This window comes from Semicossyphus pulcher, unplaced genomic scaffold, assembly GCF_022749685.1.
Source record: "Semicossyphus pulcher isolate SPU_LCO1_2020_fin unplaced genomic scaffold, fSemPul1.0.p SCAF_6, whole genome shotgun sequence".
NCBI classification, from domain to species: domain Eukaryota; kingdom Metazoa; phylum Chordata; class Actinopteri; order Labriformes; family Labridae; genus Semicossyphus; species Semicossyphus pulcher.
In genome coordinates this window covers 24,891,312-24,912,196 of record NW_027211737.1, presented here as the reverse complement: position 1 = coordinate 24,912,196, position 20,885 = coordinate 24,891,312, and the positions used below count along the sequence as shown (strand labels likewise).

Sequence of the window (20,885 nt, the reverse complement as noted above, 5' to 3'; positions counted from 1 at the left end):
AGCGATGCATCAATGGTGCACACACTCACACATGGACAGCACAATTAAACACCCAATGGAGGCTGGTGGTGCACATCAGCAGCGTTCCTCAGTCATCTTACAGTAGACTGAAAGAAGACTTGGTGACATTTTGTAGTGCACTGAAAGTAGTGTGCCTGCTTAATTTTAATGGTCCTTCATTTCAGAGTAATAAAAGTGTAGCTATTAAAAAAACGAAAAAAAAAAAACTTCATTTAGAGACTCTATTTCTTGCAGGCAGAATGAGAATGATACTCCTTAACACAATATAGACTCTTACAAAAATAACCACTTTCAATCATCTCTTATGACAGACTAGAAATGTCTGAAATAGCCCTAGAAATGGCATCAACCTTCGGGCAGTGGTCCCCAACCAATTACAGTATGCAGTGTGCAACCAAGGAAGTCTAAAAACGAGGACCGAGTGATCATTAGGACACATCCAAAAGGAAAGTTGCTGGGGTTGTTGGGGAGAGTGGTAAATTGACTGACTTAGCGCTTTTCGAGTCTTGCAACCACTCACAGCGCTTTTACACTCCATGTCACATTCAGCCATTCACACACACATTCACACACTGATGGAAGAAACTGCTACATAAAGAGCCCAAATCAGTCACCACATTCACACACCATTGGCTATACCACCAGAAGCAATTTGGGGTGTCTTACCAATAGACTGTATAAAAAGATGGCCGACACGACAGCTTCCTCAAAGTGAAGCCAAAACATCTCTATCGCCCCCTGCTGACTGGCTGCAGTATAGGTCATAAAGCCCGATGATGCCGTAAAAAGAATGATTGACAGCTCTGTTGACAAATCCGGCTCTTGCAGCCGATCTGTTCCTGATTAGCAGAGTAGAGGAGGAACAGCGAGAGGAGACGCAACTAAAACAATCACAACAGTCATTGAAGTTTACATATTTGTGAACGTTAACCTCAGACCAACACAAGAAGCTGTTCTGCTGTTAAATACGCCGACATGCAGGATATTTGCTGTTTTTTTTTCTGTAAGTTATGCGTGTGTTTTGGTTAGCAGAAGTGGCTACAGCGGCTCCACTCGTCGAACTCTACTGCGAAGTCTCTGGCTCCAAACGGCGTCACCATCGCAAGACTGCAGCGCCTATCACAGGGGGCTACTTTGGCTTTGTACAATGAGAGCAGATGGAGACATGTCGTCTATATATACAGTCATTGGTCTTACCCAAGTTCAGTTGTAGTTCACGTCAACATTTGAACTAGAGCTGGGGATTGAACTACCAACCTTCCAATTGAAAGACGACTGACTCCACTGAGACACAGCCGTCAATAAGAAGCCAACCTTAAATGTCATGTTCAAAAAAAGTTTGCTTTAAGTTTTTAAGTTTGCTGCTTGAAGGATGTAACTAAATACTTTGTTCCCCTCGATTACACTCATAATACACAAAATTCAGACTGGACAAACGAGAGGGAAATAAGAGATGCACCTGTTTGAAAGTGCGGCATTCAAAGATGTTATTTTATGGTCCTGAATAGACCTAACTGATAATATGGATCCTCCAGATTATGTTGTCACAGTAAGACCTCTGTCATTCCAGTTTAAACTGTGCCAAACCTCAACTTGGCAAACCCTGGGGCAGTCAGCTGGTAATCCACCCAAGCAGAAGTAGATAAAGTCATAGCCTCGAAACACCTGAAGCAAGTAACCTATCGCCTACAAGCATTGGTTTAAAACGGTGATGATGTAGAACATATCTGAACAGAATACAAAGACGGGTAATCAGAATTGTGTGACCCACCTTTGCCCAAGCGCCTCTCCAGGAAGTAAGAAACAAATGTAAAAAAGATAATGCTAGTATCGGCAAAGAAACTGAGTCAGTCATTCAATTTAAAAAATCCCTTATTCTAAAGAGGTTTCTTTGCATGCGGTTTGCTTTGTAGTTCATTTGATTGTCAGGTGTTGACTCTGGTGTTTGTGCTTTGCTTACCAGCCAATCTGCCCCCTCCAGTCTCACAGATACCAGTCTTTTTGTTCAATAATCTGCAGGAGAACTGCCTGTCTGCTTTATCAAGGATCTCTCTGTTAGCATTCAGCTCGCTGCTGCGGCTGGTAATGTGCTCTGGGCTGTAATTTCTGCCTGTGTCTCGCTTGGATCTGAAAATAAGTGAGATTTATGGTGTCAGCCTGAATGACATGGGCAGCATGAGAAGTAGTGGTGCTGCCCGGTCTGGTGCTGCGATTAGCCTCTGTTACTAACACAGCCACATTGTGACCCTGGCATCCCGGCTACAGCGACGAATGAACAGGTCAAGCACTGTGTTGTGTTGGGGATTTTAAGGCTTGTATTATTCACCAAGTAGTATAGAGAGGAGAAGGAGGAAATGGTATATTGTATTTACTCCTATTCGGCTCTCCTATAGCCAGCTTGCCAACCAGGTAATCCCAATCGCACAAATCAGGGCCGTATAAACGCCTTCCATCCAAAACATCTAATCTGGTGCTTTTACAGTCATGGCTGATGACTTGTCATTAGACATCAGCCTCTTTATGACGTTTCCTGTCCTTTCAAAAGTAAATGCATAAAAATTGGCCATGAAATATGCCAGTAGTCCAATAACCAATATGGGAAATGAAATATTCATAGTTCTGATAAACATTTTCATCCCTTGGTGATAAAGTATGCGTACGAGTACGGAAACCGAAATGTGGACTGGAGGCTTGGTGAATTATATGCTGTAGACATTAAACGCCACTCATACAGAGTCCTGAAGCTATTAAGCAGCCTAAAAGAGACATGTCCTTTCATCAGCCCCTCTCTCCACATTGTGCGGCGCTCAATGTGGCACTTCCTCCCTTCTATTCCAGTGGGCGTTTAATTGGCTAGAAGCGAGAAACATGGAGGAGAGTGGGAATAAAGGCCTTGGTAGCACCATGCAGAGCGATACATCACCGCATGACAGCGCATTGAAGTGGTGGGATGGTTGTGAAGCCAACACACTGCCTTTTAATGAGGGTCTCTCTCTCTTGCTTGGTTCTCTTCTCTTCCCACTCTTCCTTCTCCAAGAATGAGCCAGTTCCTCCCTTGTCTTCCTTTTCCGCTCTTCCTCCTTTCTTCTCGGCTGGCTGGCCGCAGTACACGGCGCACAAAGACCCATCTTCAGTGGGTGGCGGTGGCCTGTCTGAGGTACATGCCGGTCAGAAACTTGATCTGCTCATTACTGCCGGCCGCTGCCGGTAGGGAGAAGGTTGACTCGATGGCAGCTTCGACAATGCAGCCACTCTGGATGGTGTCGGATTTCAAGGAGAGGTAATGGGAGATCATGGTGAGGATCATGTTGACAGGATGAATAGGTGCAGGCTGTAGTAAGGGCCACTTCAGTAGGCTACTCCAGTAGGCTACTCAGTGAGTAATTAAGAGCAAGGGCATTTTATTCCCTGTCAAAGGTCATGGAGTCGACCACACATAGGTAGTGATGTGTGAATGAGCTCAATTGTCAGGCTGCTTGCTGTGATATAAGGGTGTAGATTAAAGCCCATGGCATCGTAGTGGGTATAACTTTTCTTTTTAGCATTGGTTCAGGAATTACTTGATTAGCATTAGCTGCTTCTTAGTGCCTCACAATCACATCCAATCACACTCAAACAAATGCACAATGTTACATCTATTACCTCTCGCTTCTCTGTTTCGCTGACGCTAACGCTAGCGTGTTTTCAACGCCACTCCCTCCAAAACCACAATTTCCTCTTAATAGCATGTTTGGGTGAAGAATAGTTCAACATATCAGGACATAATTTGAGAGTTAGAGATGGTATATAGAGCCAATTAGTTAGCTTAGCATAAAGAATTAAAGCAGAATTCAAACAGATGAAAATGGCTAACTTGGCTAGGTCAAAAAAGAAAAGAAAATTAGCCACAAAATGCTCATCTGAAACTAGCTTATTAACAAGATGTCCAAAAGAACAGAAGAGTGAAAAAGATATCTTCTGGTTTCAAGAAGGGTTTTTTTCTGTGCTAATTTTTTTGCCGCTGGTTCACCTGACGACCTCAAGACTTCCTCTGGCCAAGAAACAGTCCAGCAAACAACCCCCGACAAAACCACATCCTGCTTAACAGGGAACTTTTTTGACCCTGCGCCTCTGCTCGACACCACTCTGAGTCTTTGAGGTCACTCGGAGAGCAGAGAATTTCCACCCTAATCTAAATGTTTAAACATTTGCTTTAAAAGTTTAATTCATGGACTTACTTTCAGTAAGTTTGCATTTTTACTTCTGAATGTCTGACCAGAATTTGACCTTTGATGATCATGCTAGCTCAAGACAGAAAACGTGAAAAGACAGCATGTTGTGTTCACAGTGAAAAATAATCTGAACAAAACCTCCTGAGATGACTGGACTCATGTGGGATGATTTATTTTAAATCATTGCCCTCACATCCTTTAAAAGAAGGGCGAGCAATGACATCAAGAACTCCCTGTTCTTCATTTTATTTATGCAGACGAATCACACCACAGTTCATGGACTGTATTGATGTCTTGGTCACATTGAATTGCTCCCGACTGTAAATAATAAATGAGTGGGCATGATTTAGGGGTAAACTTTGACTGTGGGGAAGTGTCACGAGGACACACTGCTGACAGGACAAATCCCAGCATTAATATTAATGAAATTATGAAGCGTTACTGATTCCTTTTATAAACTTCATTTATAGTCTGTCAATGTGCAGTGCTTCTCTTGTAAACATGCCTGCCTATAATATAAAGGACATTTAAAGCTTTTATTTTTAGCGTCTGTACTTTCAGAATAAAGTTGGGAATTGTTGATGTTTGGTGCTGGAGGGACGGAGACGCCCTCTGGAGCCCCGTGGCCATGAATTACACCTCATGCTGTGAAGAGGCGCTTGTGAATAAACCATGGAGGGACGCGGAAGTACAATATTTTAGGTTTATAGGACGAATCCCCTGCAATTCTCATGAATATGATACCTGTAATACATCTCGATCAATGGGTCAGGAGGGAGGAGCGGGTGTCCCTGGTGAATTCCAACAACAGTCAGACTCAGCTCCGGATGAATCAAGGTCACACACCAGGGACACCGCCGGCTGTCTGCTCCCCTACAGATGAGAGCTGCGGGGGCTCGGGGGAGGGAGCCGCTGGGCGCTTTTGACTGATGCTAGCCCTGGTACAGAAACGTCTCGCCAGTGCCCCTGTTGCTTGCCCATTGAGCCGGGGCCCAGAGGCCAAGAGGCGAGGAAACAACCCTGCCCGCGCCCGTCTGCTCAATTTCAGCCAGATATCTATCACACTCAGCCGATCGATGGAGAGTTCTTCACCAACAGCCAGCCATGCCTGCAGGAGATGACCTCCTGATCTTGCTCTGATTTCTTCACCCGGCTCTGATCGAGATCTATACTGCCAGCTTAACTTGGCTTAGCTTGGCTTAGCTGCCCTCTGGACACAGACCTTTCTGGGCAGGCACAAAGGTCAGCCCCACCGTAGAGTCCATTACTGCTAAAAGAAAAAATACACACAGTCCTCTGAAACCTCTGTGGGCCGGGATTAAAGTCAGAATGGGTAGAAGTGGGCCAGAATGTGAAGTGGGATGTTAACAATTATGGGCAGATGTGAGATCTGGACATTTACTGTGTCAGTCTGAGATTGATCTGTCAGTCTGGATCCTTCACTTTATCCCTGCACTTTTGTCTTCCTGTACAAACTATTTTCACCCTAACTGGCAGGTTTAGGAGAACAGAGAGTGGTGCGGGTGACGAGGACGAAGGTTCACAGCATGCAATTAGAGAAACTGGAATGTAAGTGGCTCCAGAGGGTGCAGGTCTTAACTGTATCCTGTAGGCAAAGCGAAATGCAAAGTGTTTTATACATGAATCACGCAATAGCAATAATAGCAATGTGCGTCACCTTGAGAATTACAGCGGCACAGCAAACAAGTCATTTGACCTCACAGCTTGAGGTAGCTTCAACAGCATTGTGGGAAGGTTAGCTTAATGCTAATGGTAATTTTCTGATGCCAGAAATGAGCATGCTTTGCACAAACAGGTTGTGCAGCAGCAAAAGCATTACACTAAAGCTCTTATACAGCAAACACAAAGGGAACTTAATTATGTGTTTGAAAAGGTAACAAAACCCTCCCACTCACTTTAAGCCTTTCAATTACCGAAGCACTTCAGTCTGGGTGATATTGGAATAATTCACTTTAACATCAGAATATGTGTTCTCTTTGAAAATAACCCAGTTTGTCTGCAAAGTCACAGAAGGTACAGTTCTTCAGCCCCTCACTTCCTGACATTTCACTGTACATCAGTGGTCCTCAATTAGCGCGTTCAGAGAAGGTCAGGGGTGCCGACGCTATATAAAGGAAGAGAGGCATTGAGGTGTTCTAGCAGGGTGTTTGTTTAAGGCTCCAAAGATTCATAACGGGATCTGCAACATTGTAAAACCCGCCAGTGTATCCCATTGTCACCGGTCATGGCAACAACTCTTAATCATTCATGAAAATGCAGCAACATCCATCCATTATCTATCTGCTTATCCTGTTCGGGGAGCTGGAGCCGATCCCAGCCGTCATTGAGCTAGAGGCGGGGTCACACCCCGGACTTATCGCCAGTCACTCACAGTCACTGACACATAGAGACAGACAAACATTCATGGTCACATTCACACCTACGGGCGATTTTAGAGTCACCAATGAAGCTAACGAGCATGTGTTTGGACTTTGGGAGGAAGCCGGAGTACGTGGACAGAAAGGCCCACTACTAGCCACAGCGCTAACCACTGCAGCACCGTGCAGCCAATTGCAGATAATGGCATTTAGATTTCTGAAAATGAACGCTCTCCTGGGGAAATCCTGGAGGAAACTTAAGAGTTTCTTCCTCTTGAAAGCATTGAGGATGCACCATGATAATGCAGTGTATCTGCTTGGATTATAAATACACATTTATAAAAGGGTACTCTGCTGTCGGGCCTCTAATGCAAGCCACTTAGCATCTACTATCCAAACACTACTTAGTACACTTTTGAGGATATAATTCCAACTGAAATCTTTCATTTGGCATTTAATAACATGCTTTTCTAATGATTTAACACAGCATAATAGATATAATCGGCAAAATAATCAGAGTAATAATTAACATTAATTTCAGGGAAGCCAATTATTCTATATTTCCTGTGACGCGGGTCATGAGGGACCTACCCACGAGAGAGCCACTGCTGTCCATGCAGCCAGTGACATGAGAATGATAGTGAAGGAGTTGAGGTTAAACCCTACAGTGGCAGGGACTCCGCATGTTCTGGACCTTGTGAGCATTTATCACAATCTGTTGTTCTAATTAGCATAACATGTACAATGCCACATGTGCACGCTGCAGCAGCCTCAATTAGCACGACCACTTAATCATCAGCCCCTAAGCTGTAGTAGATACTAATGGATTGCTCACTCGGGGTCCATCCATCAGCTGCTTATTGTAATCCGCGTGACTCATGCTAGGTGGAAAAAGTGTGTCTAGCAAGGTGTACAGTCTTCTGATAAACAGCTTGCATGACATTACCTGCGGCCGTGCAGCGTTTCTGCAGGATTAGCCGGTGTACGAGTGCTTACGTCTGAATGTCTCACTGTGTGTTTGATAAATGGTTCCACTGATTTGACTTTCCTGGCAGAGGAGATGTGCGTTGCTACAGAGGGAAGGGAATGGAAAGGGCTAAAATGAAACATTCATTGGAGGATGTTGATAGATGACTTTATCATGTGAGAGCAGAAGTGGCCAGAGAAGGCCGGGGTGATGATGTATTGTTTAACGATACATTGGAGCGGTACGTGAATACAAACGGCCGCTTTCATTTCGTCCTCGTCTCTATGCCGGCGAACGCTCGCGTGAGTGAGCACAGTTTGGTGTCTCGGCAGGAGCAGGAAGACGGATGAGTCCAGATATGATGTATGCCCTGTCCTCCTGCTCCCTCTCCATCACCGGGCGTCCGCAGCACGGGTAATGATGATGAGGGCAGCCCGGACAGGAGCGTATTACTTCACGATGGTAAAAGATAATGGACCAGCCTCCTACTGTGCAGGGGAATCTGCTCAGGCATCCAATTACTGCCTTTAAGATCCATCTCGACGTGACCCAAAAAAACACACGGCTCTTTCACACTTTAAGTGAAATAGAGGATGCCAGCGTGAGGAGGCGGAGGGTGACGAGGGAGGAAATTAATCTACATTGTTAATATATTAATATATGTTTGTCTGGAGCACGCTGAAACATAAAGGAGGAGAAAAGAAGAGAAAAATACATCTTAAGAAGCAGGTGAGGAGAAGACAAGCATGGACAGGCGAGCGCTATTAAAGTCGACAGAACCAGTTCTGAGGCATTTCCGCGCGCTAAACTGACTAAAACTTTTGAGTCCTCTTTTCATTTTTAGGCTTTTGAAATAATTGCTGCATTTGCAGAACTCCTGCTTCACGGTTTGAAATTGGTGACAAAGTGGTGAGCGGTGCTCTGAGCTCTCCCGATGCAGGTGGGTCTGTGACAACACGCAGGAGGAGCCCTCTTCAAAGGGGAACGAGGAAAAAAATGGAGCACGTCTCTTAAAGAACGATGTCTCCGCTCTCCCAGAGGTGTCACCTGTAGCAGGGAGCATCACTTGGCTGCAATAAAAAGAGCTTTTTATAATAATCAATTCCAGCAAGGGCGCAGTAATTCAGAACACGCCATAAACGCGCGGGGAGCGGGTGTGAGGAGCCATTCAAGTAATAGGCCATAAATGTGATCAAACCCAAAATAAGCTCCTCATTATGAACACTCATTAGCTTTATTACATTACAACCTTTAGAGACGCGGACAGTCATGGATCCTCATTCAGCTTCTGAGGATTATTTCTGGTCTAAATACGACCACAGAAGCTTTTTCATTAAGACAAAATACAGTCTGACTTATTAGGCTAATTAAAGCTAATTACAGATGAAAGGACCTTCTCGAGCAGAACCACAGAGCTGTTGTGTCAACAGATGCCTTCAGCAGGCTCTGTGAAGTCCCCCTCTCAAGTTGATTAAAAAAGATTGGAGAATTTCCCCGCTGCCGCCCCCCACCCCCCCCACTATCTCTGCCTCCCCCCTCCTTTCTCTCTAAGTCTGTGTCTCTCTCCTCTGCTCCTCTTTTCTTCTTCCTCTCATCTGTAACCTCAATTTACCGTCTCCATCACTGATCACAGCAATGCTCCACTATTGCAAACAACACATAAAAATGGCACCGATCAGACAGGTGCCTTAAGTTCATCTTTGCTTTAAAGCACAGCGCTGCAGCTGACTACAAAGGCAGCTACACAATCCTATTCCTTTCAAAGCTCCATTCAGCTGTATTATTCTATATTACACTGTATGTGAGGTATATTGGTAATACTGTTGGCCCCTCTGAGGGTTGACTCTAAAGTCTGCAGCCACAGTGTTTGGACATATTTAGGTTGTTACTTTGGCTCCCACAGAAACAAAAGAAGGACTCGCCTTTCGACCAGCGATGAGAGAAACGACTCTGATGGGACGTCAATGTTTCTCTGCTTCTGCAGGATGTTTAAAGCTCCATGGTTTTTGTGAGCCCGTGCAAATTGTCTGCTGCATCTGCTTCGAGGTTCGACATGTTGTGCGTTCAGAGATGCTCTTCTGCATGCCTAGGTCGTAACGAGTGGTTATCTGTTACTGATGCCTTTCTATCAGCTCGAACCAGTCTGGCCGTTGTCCTCTGACCTCTGCCATCAACAAGGCATTTTCACCCAGAGAACTGCCGCTCACTTTTTTACGGACCATTCTCTGTGAATCCTACAGATGGTTGTGCGTGAATATTCCCAGTAGATCAGCAGTTCCTGAAATACTCAGACCAGCTGGTCCGGCACCAACAACCATGCACGTTCCAAGTCACTGAAATCACCTTCCTTCCCCATTCTGATGCTGCGCTTGAACTTCAGCAGATCGTCTTGACCATGTCTACAAGCCTAAATGTGTTGAGTTGCTGCCATGTGATTGGCTGATTAACTGCTCGTTAACGCAAGTATCTAAACAGGTATACATAATAATGGCACCAATTAGACTGTAACAGGTGCCTTGAGTTCATCTGTACTTTAAAGCACAGCGCTGCAGGTGACTACAAAGGCAGCTACACAATGCCATTCCTTTAAAGCTCCATTCAGCTGCATTTTTCTATGTTACCCTGACTGTATGAGGTTCAGCGTACACTATAATAAGCTACTTATAAAATCTACTCAATAAAACTTAGGTTACAATTTGCACTTTATTTGATTGATTAAATTTTACTCAACCTTAATTCAACAACTATGATATACTAAAGTAGATTTTACTTAACATTTCTCATTACATTACACAAGTAATTACTGAATAAAAATGAGTATCAATAATTCTTGACACATAGGGACAGACAGCTTTTCACACTTCCACTTTCAACGAGCATGTGTTTGGACCGTGGCAGGAAGCCGGAGCACCCGTAAAGAACCCACACATGCACGGGAGAACATGCAAACTCCACACAGAAAGGCCCACTACGTCCGAAACCGGAATTCGAACCAGGAACCTCATAGCTGTGAGGCGACAGCGCTAACCACTGCAGCCTTTTGAGAATTGCTGCTGATGCTCAAATAAAAATAAACTATAATCAACAACATTCGCCTGCTTGTGTAAATTCACTAATATTCAGGAAAGTCGGCCAGTGTAAGTGCCAAGAAAGGGCTACAAATTTTAATTTCTTGACATATACAGACACACTGACTACAAATCATCTGGTATATCCAACTAATAATTATATAAACACTTTCATTCATTCTCTGATAAAAAGCAAAATGTTAAACAGGAGTGTTAACCCCGATGGCACACTGACACTGGCGATACTCGCACCGATTAATCCGACCCTGGCCTGCAGCCAAGAACAAACGTTCACACACTTTGCAGTACAGGCCCAAATATCATGTTATTTTGAGTTGCAATTGTCACGGTTGAAAATTAGATAATGCAGGTAAACTTTACTTATACTTTTAGTATAATTGACACAATGTGCATGGTTTTTATTTACTACCCTCAAAATCCTTTTTCACAGTGTTCAGCATTTGGACATCTTAAGCTTGTTACGTTTGCTCCCAGAGAAACAAAATAAGGAGTACTGGCCTCGCCTCTCGACCAGCAATGAGAAAAAAGACCCTGACGGGACGTCAATGTTTCTCTGCTTCTGCTGGATGTTTAAAGCTCGCAAAAAGACGTAAATCAACATTTTACAGATCCGTTGCTGAACACCGTCCAAGCACAGCCTTAGAAATGTTCTCAGGATGTTAACATCACCTCTGCAGAATGACAATCTGTAGCAAGGGCGCGTTTCCACTGGGAACAGAAAGGAGGTGTGAGATAGCAGGTCTGTGAGCTACAAGGACGCCATGTAATTTAAAAACCTGCTACACGTACATACAAGGCCAACATAAAACATTCCTTATGTAAGGCTCACAAGGAGTAGATGTGAAAAAATATAGTGTGTTCAGTCAACTTGTGCTCTTTTGTTCTCTGCTGTACGTCTGCAGAAAGCTCGAGGAAGATTACAGCCAACACTCTGCAGCTGGAGTCGTAGAGACATGATGTGGGATGTGTAGTCTTTCCTGGCAGACGTCTGTGATGTCATTAGGTCTGTCCCCTAACCTTTATGATACTTCACAATAAGAGAGCCAACTTAACGTTTGTTTCATGACCAAATAACCCTCCTCTGTTCTCCCAGTCAGAACATCTTATCATCATATTTCATCGCATTCAGTCCTCCTACATTTCATACATCAGATCTCTGCTGCTTCTCCGTCTACACGACTCTATTACAGCCTCTTCACTTCTGCGTACAGAGAGCTGTTTCCCATCAGAATCACAGAGTTTGTTCTCCCTTTGGCGGAGGAAATATTGTCATGGCGGGGGGTGGCGTGTGTGTGTGTGACGGCTCTGCTCTTACATTACCTTACTTCCTCTTCTCTAACAGCAACGAGTGCAGCAGGAGGGGGGGTGGAGAGCGAGAGGAACTTATCTGTGGGCCTTTCATGCCACAGTGATCCCAAGTAATCTAATTCAGCCTTCCTTTTTCTCGCTTGTGTGCCTCTCTCATATTGGTGCATGCAGATTGCAAAAGCCCTGTGTGTGTGTATATGTGTGTGTGCGTGTATTAGAGGGCAGGGGAAAGGGGGACAGAGGGAGACAGACAGAGTTAATGAGTTCTGAATGTGTCTGCATCTATAAGTATTTGTGTTGTGTGTTAAGTAGCATGGGCCGGCTGGAGACGCGTTGCACCTTGGGAAGTCGCCTGTGCGGGGAGAAGCACTTGAAGGAAAATGAAGCAGAAAAGTGAAGACTATGAATTTGTGCCGGCGTACAGTCAGGGAAAAAATAAAACGCACATAAAAAAAAGTCCCAATCAGCCTGTTTTCCATAAAGGTCATATGATGAAAACGTTTGAAATGTCGGTATCAAAGGTGCACGCTGATCGTGCTCACTGTATCCACATGACGACAGCTGCTTCACCGGCTCCCTGACAGCGCCGCTGAACTGAATCGCAAATCAAGCTAAAGAAAAGTTCAAATCAAACACACACATCACATATCATCAGCTTTAGTACACATGAAACACTATTCATCTTATCTCCTCAGAGGCTCCTGCCTCAATTATCCTGGCCCTAATTGATTTAGCCAAGTTTAGATGTTTTTTTTAATATCAGGTTAATTGAGATGGATTTCTGCCACAGTGGGAAAAAAGCTGCATGATTTATAGCGAGCTGTAAAGTCGATTTCTTTTATGTAATATGAGGAGAATAATCATAAGTGATTGATGAGCGCATGTTGGAGTGTGCGCTCATTCACAAAACGAAAGAGGAGCAGGTATTCCCTCTGATTAGACTTCAAATCAAACACATTAGGATCTGTTTTATTCTTTCTCTCTTTTAATGAGTGGAGCTTTTGCAAGATTAGCGTGAAAACCATCTTTGCAATTTTCGTCAGAGGGAAGTTTTTCGGGGGGAGACTTTATATCCCTCGAACAATCCGCGCAGGCTGTTGATACATCAATGACACGATGCGAGATAGAAAACTCGAACAATCCTGCAGAATTAAACACACAGCTTCAATTATCCCGAGAACAGATCAGTGGGTGAGGATGTGCAGCGTTGCTCTGAATCCAGGAACATCCGCCCACACTCATCTATCATCTTCACAGCTACGGGCAACACTTGGAGAGAATCACATCGACACAGCGCTGAGGTATGTATCACGAGCATCACAGGCACCGAAATAGAAATGAATGCAACTTTTGTTTGTGTAATCAGCGCTCATACGACGCAGCGTCTGTCTCTTTAGTCAACGCGATTGATGTCGCTCATTTTTCCACCTGAATGTTCTTGATCTGAATCGGTGGCAGCGCCCTCGGTGAGGCTGAACAAAGCGGCAGAGAAGCGTGAAAGTGGCTCTGTGAGGAGTTCTATAGGGGGAGCTGTGGTTAATCTACACCACAGAGTACCTGCGCTGCCGCTCTCTGAGGGAGACAGACAGCCGCAGGCTCAGCCTCAGGCCACTGCCGCCCTCCAGACCCCATCCGAGGTCTGCTGGGAAATACAGATGTTCTCTACCTGCCCTGCACCTAAACACACTCTGCAGACGCACACCTTCAGTCCAGCTCTGCCCTCTCTGTCTAACAGCAGTGAAGGTAATTAATAAACATAAGGTAAGATAAGTTTATTAATCCGCGAGGAAACTCTAGTGCCAGATTTCTTCAGTTCAAAATAAGAGATAAAGAAAATAACAACTCAATTATCAGTAAAGTACTTCAATAAACTTAAATAAAAGCAGCGATAACAGAATAAAGAGAAACTCTGCCATCTGAATTGTGCTCATTATGCAGAAAAGCATAAGTGTGTTACTGCAGACATTTCATCCATTGTGATTACTATTACTGATGAATAAGCATGTGTGCAGTATATTAATGTTGTAGCGCCAGGGGAGGACTAAGTCTAAATTTTATATATGAGTGTAGGAGCTAATATGTGTTTAATTCTGTGTCTGTTTCATTTTTTCAATATACTGGCCGGCTGTGGCTCAGTGGTAGAGTGGGGCATCTCTCAGTTGGAAGGTTGGGGGTTCGATCCCTGACTGCGATAGTCAAATGTCGAAGTGTCCTTGGACACTGAACCCCAAATTATGGGGTTGTATGACGGTCCATAGATCCTGACTGGAGATTGGCACTTAAGCCTCTGCCTTCAGTGTGTGAATGTGAATGTGACATGTGGTGTAAAAGCGTGTGTTAAAACTGCCCTATCTTTATTTTCTACGTTTTATTTGGTAAGGAATTGTGCAGCAGGGCTTCACAGTGGTACAGTGGTTAGCGCTGTCGCCTCACAGCTAGAAGGCTCCTGGTTCAAATCCAGGTTCGGACAAAGTTGATGTTCTACCCGTGCATGCGTGGGTTCCCGCCGGTTACTCCCGCTTCCTTCCACAGTCCAAAGACATTGATGGTTCATTGATGACTCTAAAATAGGCCGTGTGAAAGGTTGTCTGTCTCTATCGCTCTTTTTACACTGCGGTTCTGCCTCAGCACCATAACGAAGCTCTGCCGTCATGCAGCCTTTGTCATTTAACATTGGTCAAAGCACCGCTGGTGTAAAGCCGCTCCAGTGTGTGTTTTTAAAAAGCGCTTTATGGTCCTGCCTTGAACTGGCAGTGTAAAAGGGACTTAAGTGTCGGCCCTGATTGACTGGCGATCAGTGCAGGGTGTACCCCGCCTCTCGCCCAATGACAGCTGGGATAGGCTCCAGCCCCCCCGCGACCCTGAACAGGATAAGTGGTATAGATAATGAATGGATGTAAATGGCTTATAAACAGGCAGATGTAGGACCTGCATGCACTTGGGTCTATCGATTGTTTGTATTTTACAAGCTTATCATGTCTTGTGTGTACAATCTAAATCCATTAGAGCTGTCACTAGTTACTGTAGCCATCGTATTAAGGTAAGTAGCAGAAAACATGAAACTTGTTACAATACTTGAGGAAATGTTCTTGGTTACTATCCACAATGTGCAATTGTTTGTGGCCCTGTCAGTAACTATTTGAATGTTATCAGTAGTGTTTTAATGTGGAGGCCCTCAACATTTGAGCGTGCTATTTATTAAAAGAAAAATCCTTCTGTCTCCACACGCTTTGTTTAAACCTGAATACATTCATGTTTGTCCTTCAGGCTGCCACCAGCCGTGATTAAAGAGCAGGAAAAGTATTCATTTATGTGCTGAAAGAACATTTATGTAAATGTTGATTCAAAGATTCAGAGTGAAGAATTTAAGTAATATTGTGTCCCACAGCATTTCACATTCAGAGCGAAGAGTGTGCAGCCGTCTGTCTCAATGAGGCACTGAGCTGGAAGTGGCATCACCCACCATGGCCAGGGGCACGATGCCCGCCAGCTCCTCCTGCGCCAGCCGGATCTCCGTCTCAACCTCTTGTGTGGTGGCACGACTGGCCGGGTACTCCACCTGCCAGGCCATCCAGCGGCTGCCCAGCGGCTCGGGGAAGCTCTCCATTTTCAGGTCCACCTGGAGCACTCTCTGAACTCCCATGTCAGACCTGCCAGAGTGCAGAGGAAGAAAGGAGAGTCAGTGAATGGTTAAGCAGATGTCTGGTTTAAAAAAGAATAAGAGGGAGAGCAGATGTGTCTGTGTCCTCTGATGACGACACACGGTAGAGAGAGATGACTGTGTCTGTGGCGGACATCTATAACATTTTACCTACAGAGATACCTTAAAAAACGTCTCCCTCCTCTAAGACAGCTGATGTGCCCTCTAAATAACCCTCTAAAGTTTGGGCTGCACCTCAAAGCAGCACCGATGCTCAGGTTTATCACCCCTGCCCTTGTTTGCAGTAGCAGAGTGTAAATACACGGCATGCTCTGGCACGATCCACGGCAGGCCTGAATAAAGTCAGACAAACGGGGAGCGTTGATAATAAAATTTCCCGTGGCACCATAAGTCTCTGGTGCTCACAGTTTAAATATAGCCTGGAGGCGGGAAAGGTCAGCTTTACATGGGAGCTGGAGGAGATGGGAAATGGCACGAGATCTGTTAGCCGCGTCTCGCGTGTCAAATGGCGGGACTCGGGGCCGATAAATTTCATGCACGCTCTCTGTGGCACGGCGGCACAAAACAGGCATCTTGTAATTTGAGGGTTGTGAGGCGGGGAGGGACAGAAAGAAGGAGGAGGAGGGGAGGATAAATCCACACGGTGGTTTGTTTGCAAGGGAGGCTGCGTGTGTGTGTAACATGTGGAAAATACTGTGAATAAGGAAGCAGAGAAATCGCACATTTAAAGCCAATATCATGCAAACAAATTAGAGGTTATACCTAATGTGGTACATCTTGGAAAGACAACACAGCAAATGTATTACATGCTAAATTATGAATGTGGGACTAAAAACAGCGAGGAGATAAATAATAGAAAATGTGTTATTCGCTGCTGTCACATCCACATACGTCTGACACCGTTTCCCCGTCATTCTCGTAATATTCAGTTTTATTCTGAGAGAATGAAAGATTTGTCTCGCAGTCGAGCACAACAACCCCATTTTCACATCCAACAGAGGTACGTATAAATAATTTAGCTGACAACTAAATAACTTGTGTCACATTTCATAACAGAGCGTACTAATCAGAGTGCGCAGCCATTGAAGGTGTAGTACGACAACGCTGACTTACATAACCGTCCCACAACGCTGTGCAAAGTGACAGATGCTAACCTCTGCTAGCAGACAGGTGAAAAAACAAAGGTTTGTCAGGAAAACGAAGCGAGCAGATGATGCTCTAAATGTCCAGAAATAAACCTTCGAGCGCCCCACAGTCAGTGAACGTCACACAGGACCTGTGTCAGACAGCAGCCTGAATAACCTACTTTCTGCAGCACAGGAAGACTTCTGCTGCAAGAACATCACACACTCCAGGTATCAGCAACCAGACAGACAGGCAACATTTTTACACTGAACTTATACAACCAAGAACAACACTTACACCTGCACCGGGTCCCACGTGCAGAGGCTACAGTCAGTGCGGTGGCCCGGGGTTCAACTCCCACCCTCGAGCCCTTTGCTGCGTGCCATGCCCACTCTCTCTCCCCCCGTTTTTAATCTAAATAAATGTCTGTTAGGTCACTATCTATCGCAGAATGAGAGAACACAATGGTGATTGAGCCGATGGCCCAGTGATGAAAGCCTTTGCATTTGCAATATATAATATCATTACGGACTGGGTGTCTGTGGCGACTTTCACGTAAAAAATCACAAGCGGCGCCCAGTTAGTGACGCGTTTTCCATCAGCCAGCAGTGGTTGGTCTGTCAGAGAGGGTAGGCGGAGCTAAGCGGCTGCCTTTCCGGTCTCTGCAAGTGTTGCGAGTAAACAGTAACCTACTATGGCTGAACAAACAAAGAAAAGATCGATGACTACAGATACAACTTCAACAAGAAGTGAAAATCCAAAGAAAAAGAAACAAACTCGACGCTCAGATGAAGCAAACAGTCTGAAAAGGAAAGCGACCGTCGGCGAGGAAAATCAAGAGTTACAGCTGGAGCCAGCCTAGAGGACTTGTTGCTGTAACTTTTATGCCACTGATTAACTGCAGTGATGTTTTATATATGCATGCACCTTCTCAATGCCTTCACTCTCTGGACGCTGTATACCACGGAGCATTGAGGTTTATTACAAATCTTAAGGCCCTCATTCATCATCGCTCCCTGTATGCTCCAGTTGGCTGGCCTTCATTGTCCGACCGTAGACTAAATCACTGGCATGTCCTTATTTATAAGCCAATTCTTGACTCGCTTCCCTTTTAGTTATGTAATTTTATTAATCTGAAAAATGCTGGAAGCTACAGTCTTTCCTCTGTGACCCACTCGCAAGACTTAGTTTCGCTATCTGTCCCCAAGGTGCGTCTTGAAATGGGGAAAAGGCGTTTCAGGTACGCTGCTCCTGCTGCTTGGAATCTGCTGCAGGAGGTCTGAAGGAGCTGATGTCTTTAAATCTTTTTAAAAGTAGATTGAAGGCGCTGGAGGAAGATGCATCAGGTTAATGATGAATTCGCTATGTGACCCAGATTAGTAGACTTATTTTTGTAACTGTTGTTTTGTTGTGTGTCTTTAATCTCAGTGAGGCTTCTCCTGGTTAAATATATGTATTTGAGGAGGTAGATTTGGTTTACAGTGAGTGAGTCAGCCTCCTTTAACGCACACAGTCAGTGTGAGGACGTCAAAATATTCCATCAGTAAAGAACAAAGTGAATAAAAGCAATAAAAAACGTCATTTAAATACAAGGTTAAATATAAACAAGATAAAATATTGCTGTGACTTACACCTTCACTAAGTTTAAGGGCCTCAGGAAAAGACAAAAAAGTTGCCTGATTAAGTTTTTCTTCCTTTATAGATGTCAGTTGTTCCCCTCTTTGCAGGATCCAGTTGGTAGAGTTTCACTGCAGCTGCCAATGCCGTGAATGTTATGAGATTTTTATATTTCTTCCTGCAATAAAAAAATGCACTCAAAATATTGAGGTTATAAGATTGTACAAGGAAAGAACAGTCCTCGTGCCTCACTTTCACGTGCTGATAATTCTGCATTTTTGTGACTTCAGAGGAAGATCTGTAAAACACTAATACAAAAAAAAGCAGGACGAGCAGAGCTAAACAGGATGCTGGAGAAGTGCTACTGTTGAGATGAAGGATAATAGTGGAGACGTATAAATAAATGTGACCTATCATTTCAATTAGGCTGCTCTTTGAGTTCAATTATTGCGAGGAAATAATGGTGTCTGGGGAATGAGCAGGTGTGTTTGTAAGCTAAAATATTATGAAAGTGCTTCATCCACAAAGCTGTGACTGAATAAAATATATAAAAGTTTATGGTGAACGCAGTTTATTTACAGCACTTTTTACAATGACTCTTAAAACAGAAGCTGCTGCTGGTTGTATATCAAGCCAGCCCGTAATTTGTAGCACAGGTGGCAGAAATCAGGAACAATTAACAGACAGTTTGGGCTCTTCACCTCGCATACAAAGCCCGGCAGCCGTCTGTTTATGATTGTCCGCTGTACTTGACCCCCATTGACACCCGTCACAAAATGAAACCTGACAGAAACGACGGCATCAGGGTGACTGCGACTCAGACGCTGAGTCACACACATCCGCAACACACACCAGCGCTGCATCCTGAGCCGACCTCGTCTCTCCAAGTGTGCTAATCACATGGCTCGCTGGGGGAAACTGTTCATTTCTCTGTCACTTCCAGCACGCGGTCTAATTCAATTAGCAACAAAAGGGGCCCGTGGATGTGTGCCACACAGCTGGCCTCGGCCCGATAATTATCTGTAAACTAGCCGAGGTTCGACTGAATCTGAGGCCAGGCGGACGGCCTGAGGGCAGCCAGAGGCGACAGAGAGGGGCTCAGGAGATAACAGGCCCTAAAGTCAGGAGCAGCTGGCCCTGTGGCTTCAGGGACCCGACTTGAGAGGAAATCAGAGCTGACAGGATGCCGCTGAGACGGCTGACGACGGACTCACTGAGAATAGCAGGGAGAGGCTGAGGGGAGGCTGTGGGACACATGCAGGACGCCCATTAATCACAAGCACACCAGCAGAGTTATAGGGCACACAATGAGACATCTAAACACTAACAAATATGTGGTTTGGATGCTCTATGTAGTATTTCTATACATCAGGACATTATAAAGCCAGTAGTTAAAGAGGAGGTATTATGCTGTTTCACATTTTAAGACATATATATAATGTTACAATGTTGGATGTCCATACTAAACGTGGGTGAAGTTTCAAATCTGTAGGTAAAAGTGTGTTGGAGTAATCCCCAGGCTTCTCAGCTCAGTCTGCAGGCTGCTGTGAACGCCAGGTGTCACACAGTTTTTTTCTACATGCTGCACTTTGTGACGTCACAAAGTGCAGCCTCAGCAGGCTTCAAAGAGCTCGCCAATCAGAAGAAAGTGGGCTTGTAGGGACGGGGGATTCTTAAAGGGACAGAGCTGACTGAGTCGTTTCAGACAGAGGCTGTATGCAAGAGTTTTTTTAACTGTAAATAATGCTAAGCTACTCCACAGGTATCACAGAGTGAAATATGAAGCTTGAAATTAGCATAATATATAACCTGGCCACCCTTTAACATATATAACAGAGGCATCAAACTGACAGTAGCCTCTCACACCACTGGTATTGTTGAGTTTATAAAAATGTCCTAAAGATTACGACATTACTTCCTGTCAAGAGACAACCCAGATTGCTCCCGAAGGCACAGCCATCAGGTATGAATGTGTATAGATACTGATCGGAGATTGGCACTTAGGCTTTTGCCATCAGTGTGTGAATGGGTGAATGTGACATGTGGTGTAAAAGCGAGACAGGAAATGTTGGGAGTAGAGAGTGGGGGATGACATGCACATCATGGTCACAGACCAGGAGTCCATCAGTGCGTCGAGGACCGTAGCCTCTGTGCATGGGGCTCCTGCTCTGCCAACTGAGCTAAACCAGCGCCCCAAAGTCCAGAAAAATCTTCAAAGAAAAAGGAAACAGGATGTTGCATCCTTGGCCAGATTTACCAGCAAGCTACAGGCTGTCAGCCTCCTCTCTGATGACTCTCTTTGTTCGTTAGCAGTTGAGCTCAAAATGATTATTAGAGACAAAATTTCAGCTTTGAAATTAGTCAATTTAGTCTGCAGGCTGCACTTTGCAACTAATTATTTTCAGCATCGATTAATCAGCCAATTTGCTAAATCTGCTGAACTCCTAAAGCCTGCGCTGACTGTTGTTTTCTGGCAAACAGCCCAACATCTTAACTACTCTGTTATTA

The 20,885-nt window shown here is 44.7% G+C and overlaps 1 protein-coding gene across 1 annotated transcript in view; it reads right to left on the bottom strand.

Moving 5' to 3' along the window:
* LOC138610152 (transmembrane protein 132C) overlaps window positions 1–20,885 on the bottom strand; it is a 178,482-nt gene that overhangs the window by 30,446 nt on the left and 127,151 nt on the right. Inside the window, exon 4 of the mRNA XM_069682860.1 lies at window positions 15,438–15,624. Coding sequence (XP_069538961.1) covers window positions 15,438–15,624 — 187 coding nt within the window. The remainder of the gene's footprint in view (window positions 1–15,437; window positions 15,625–20,885) is intronic.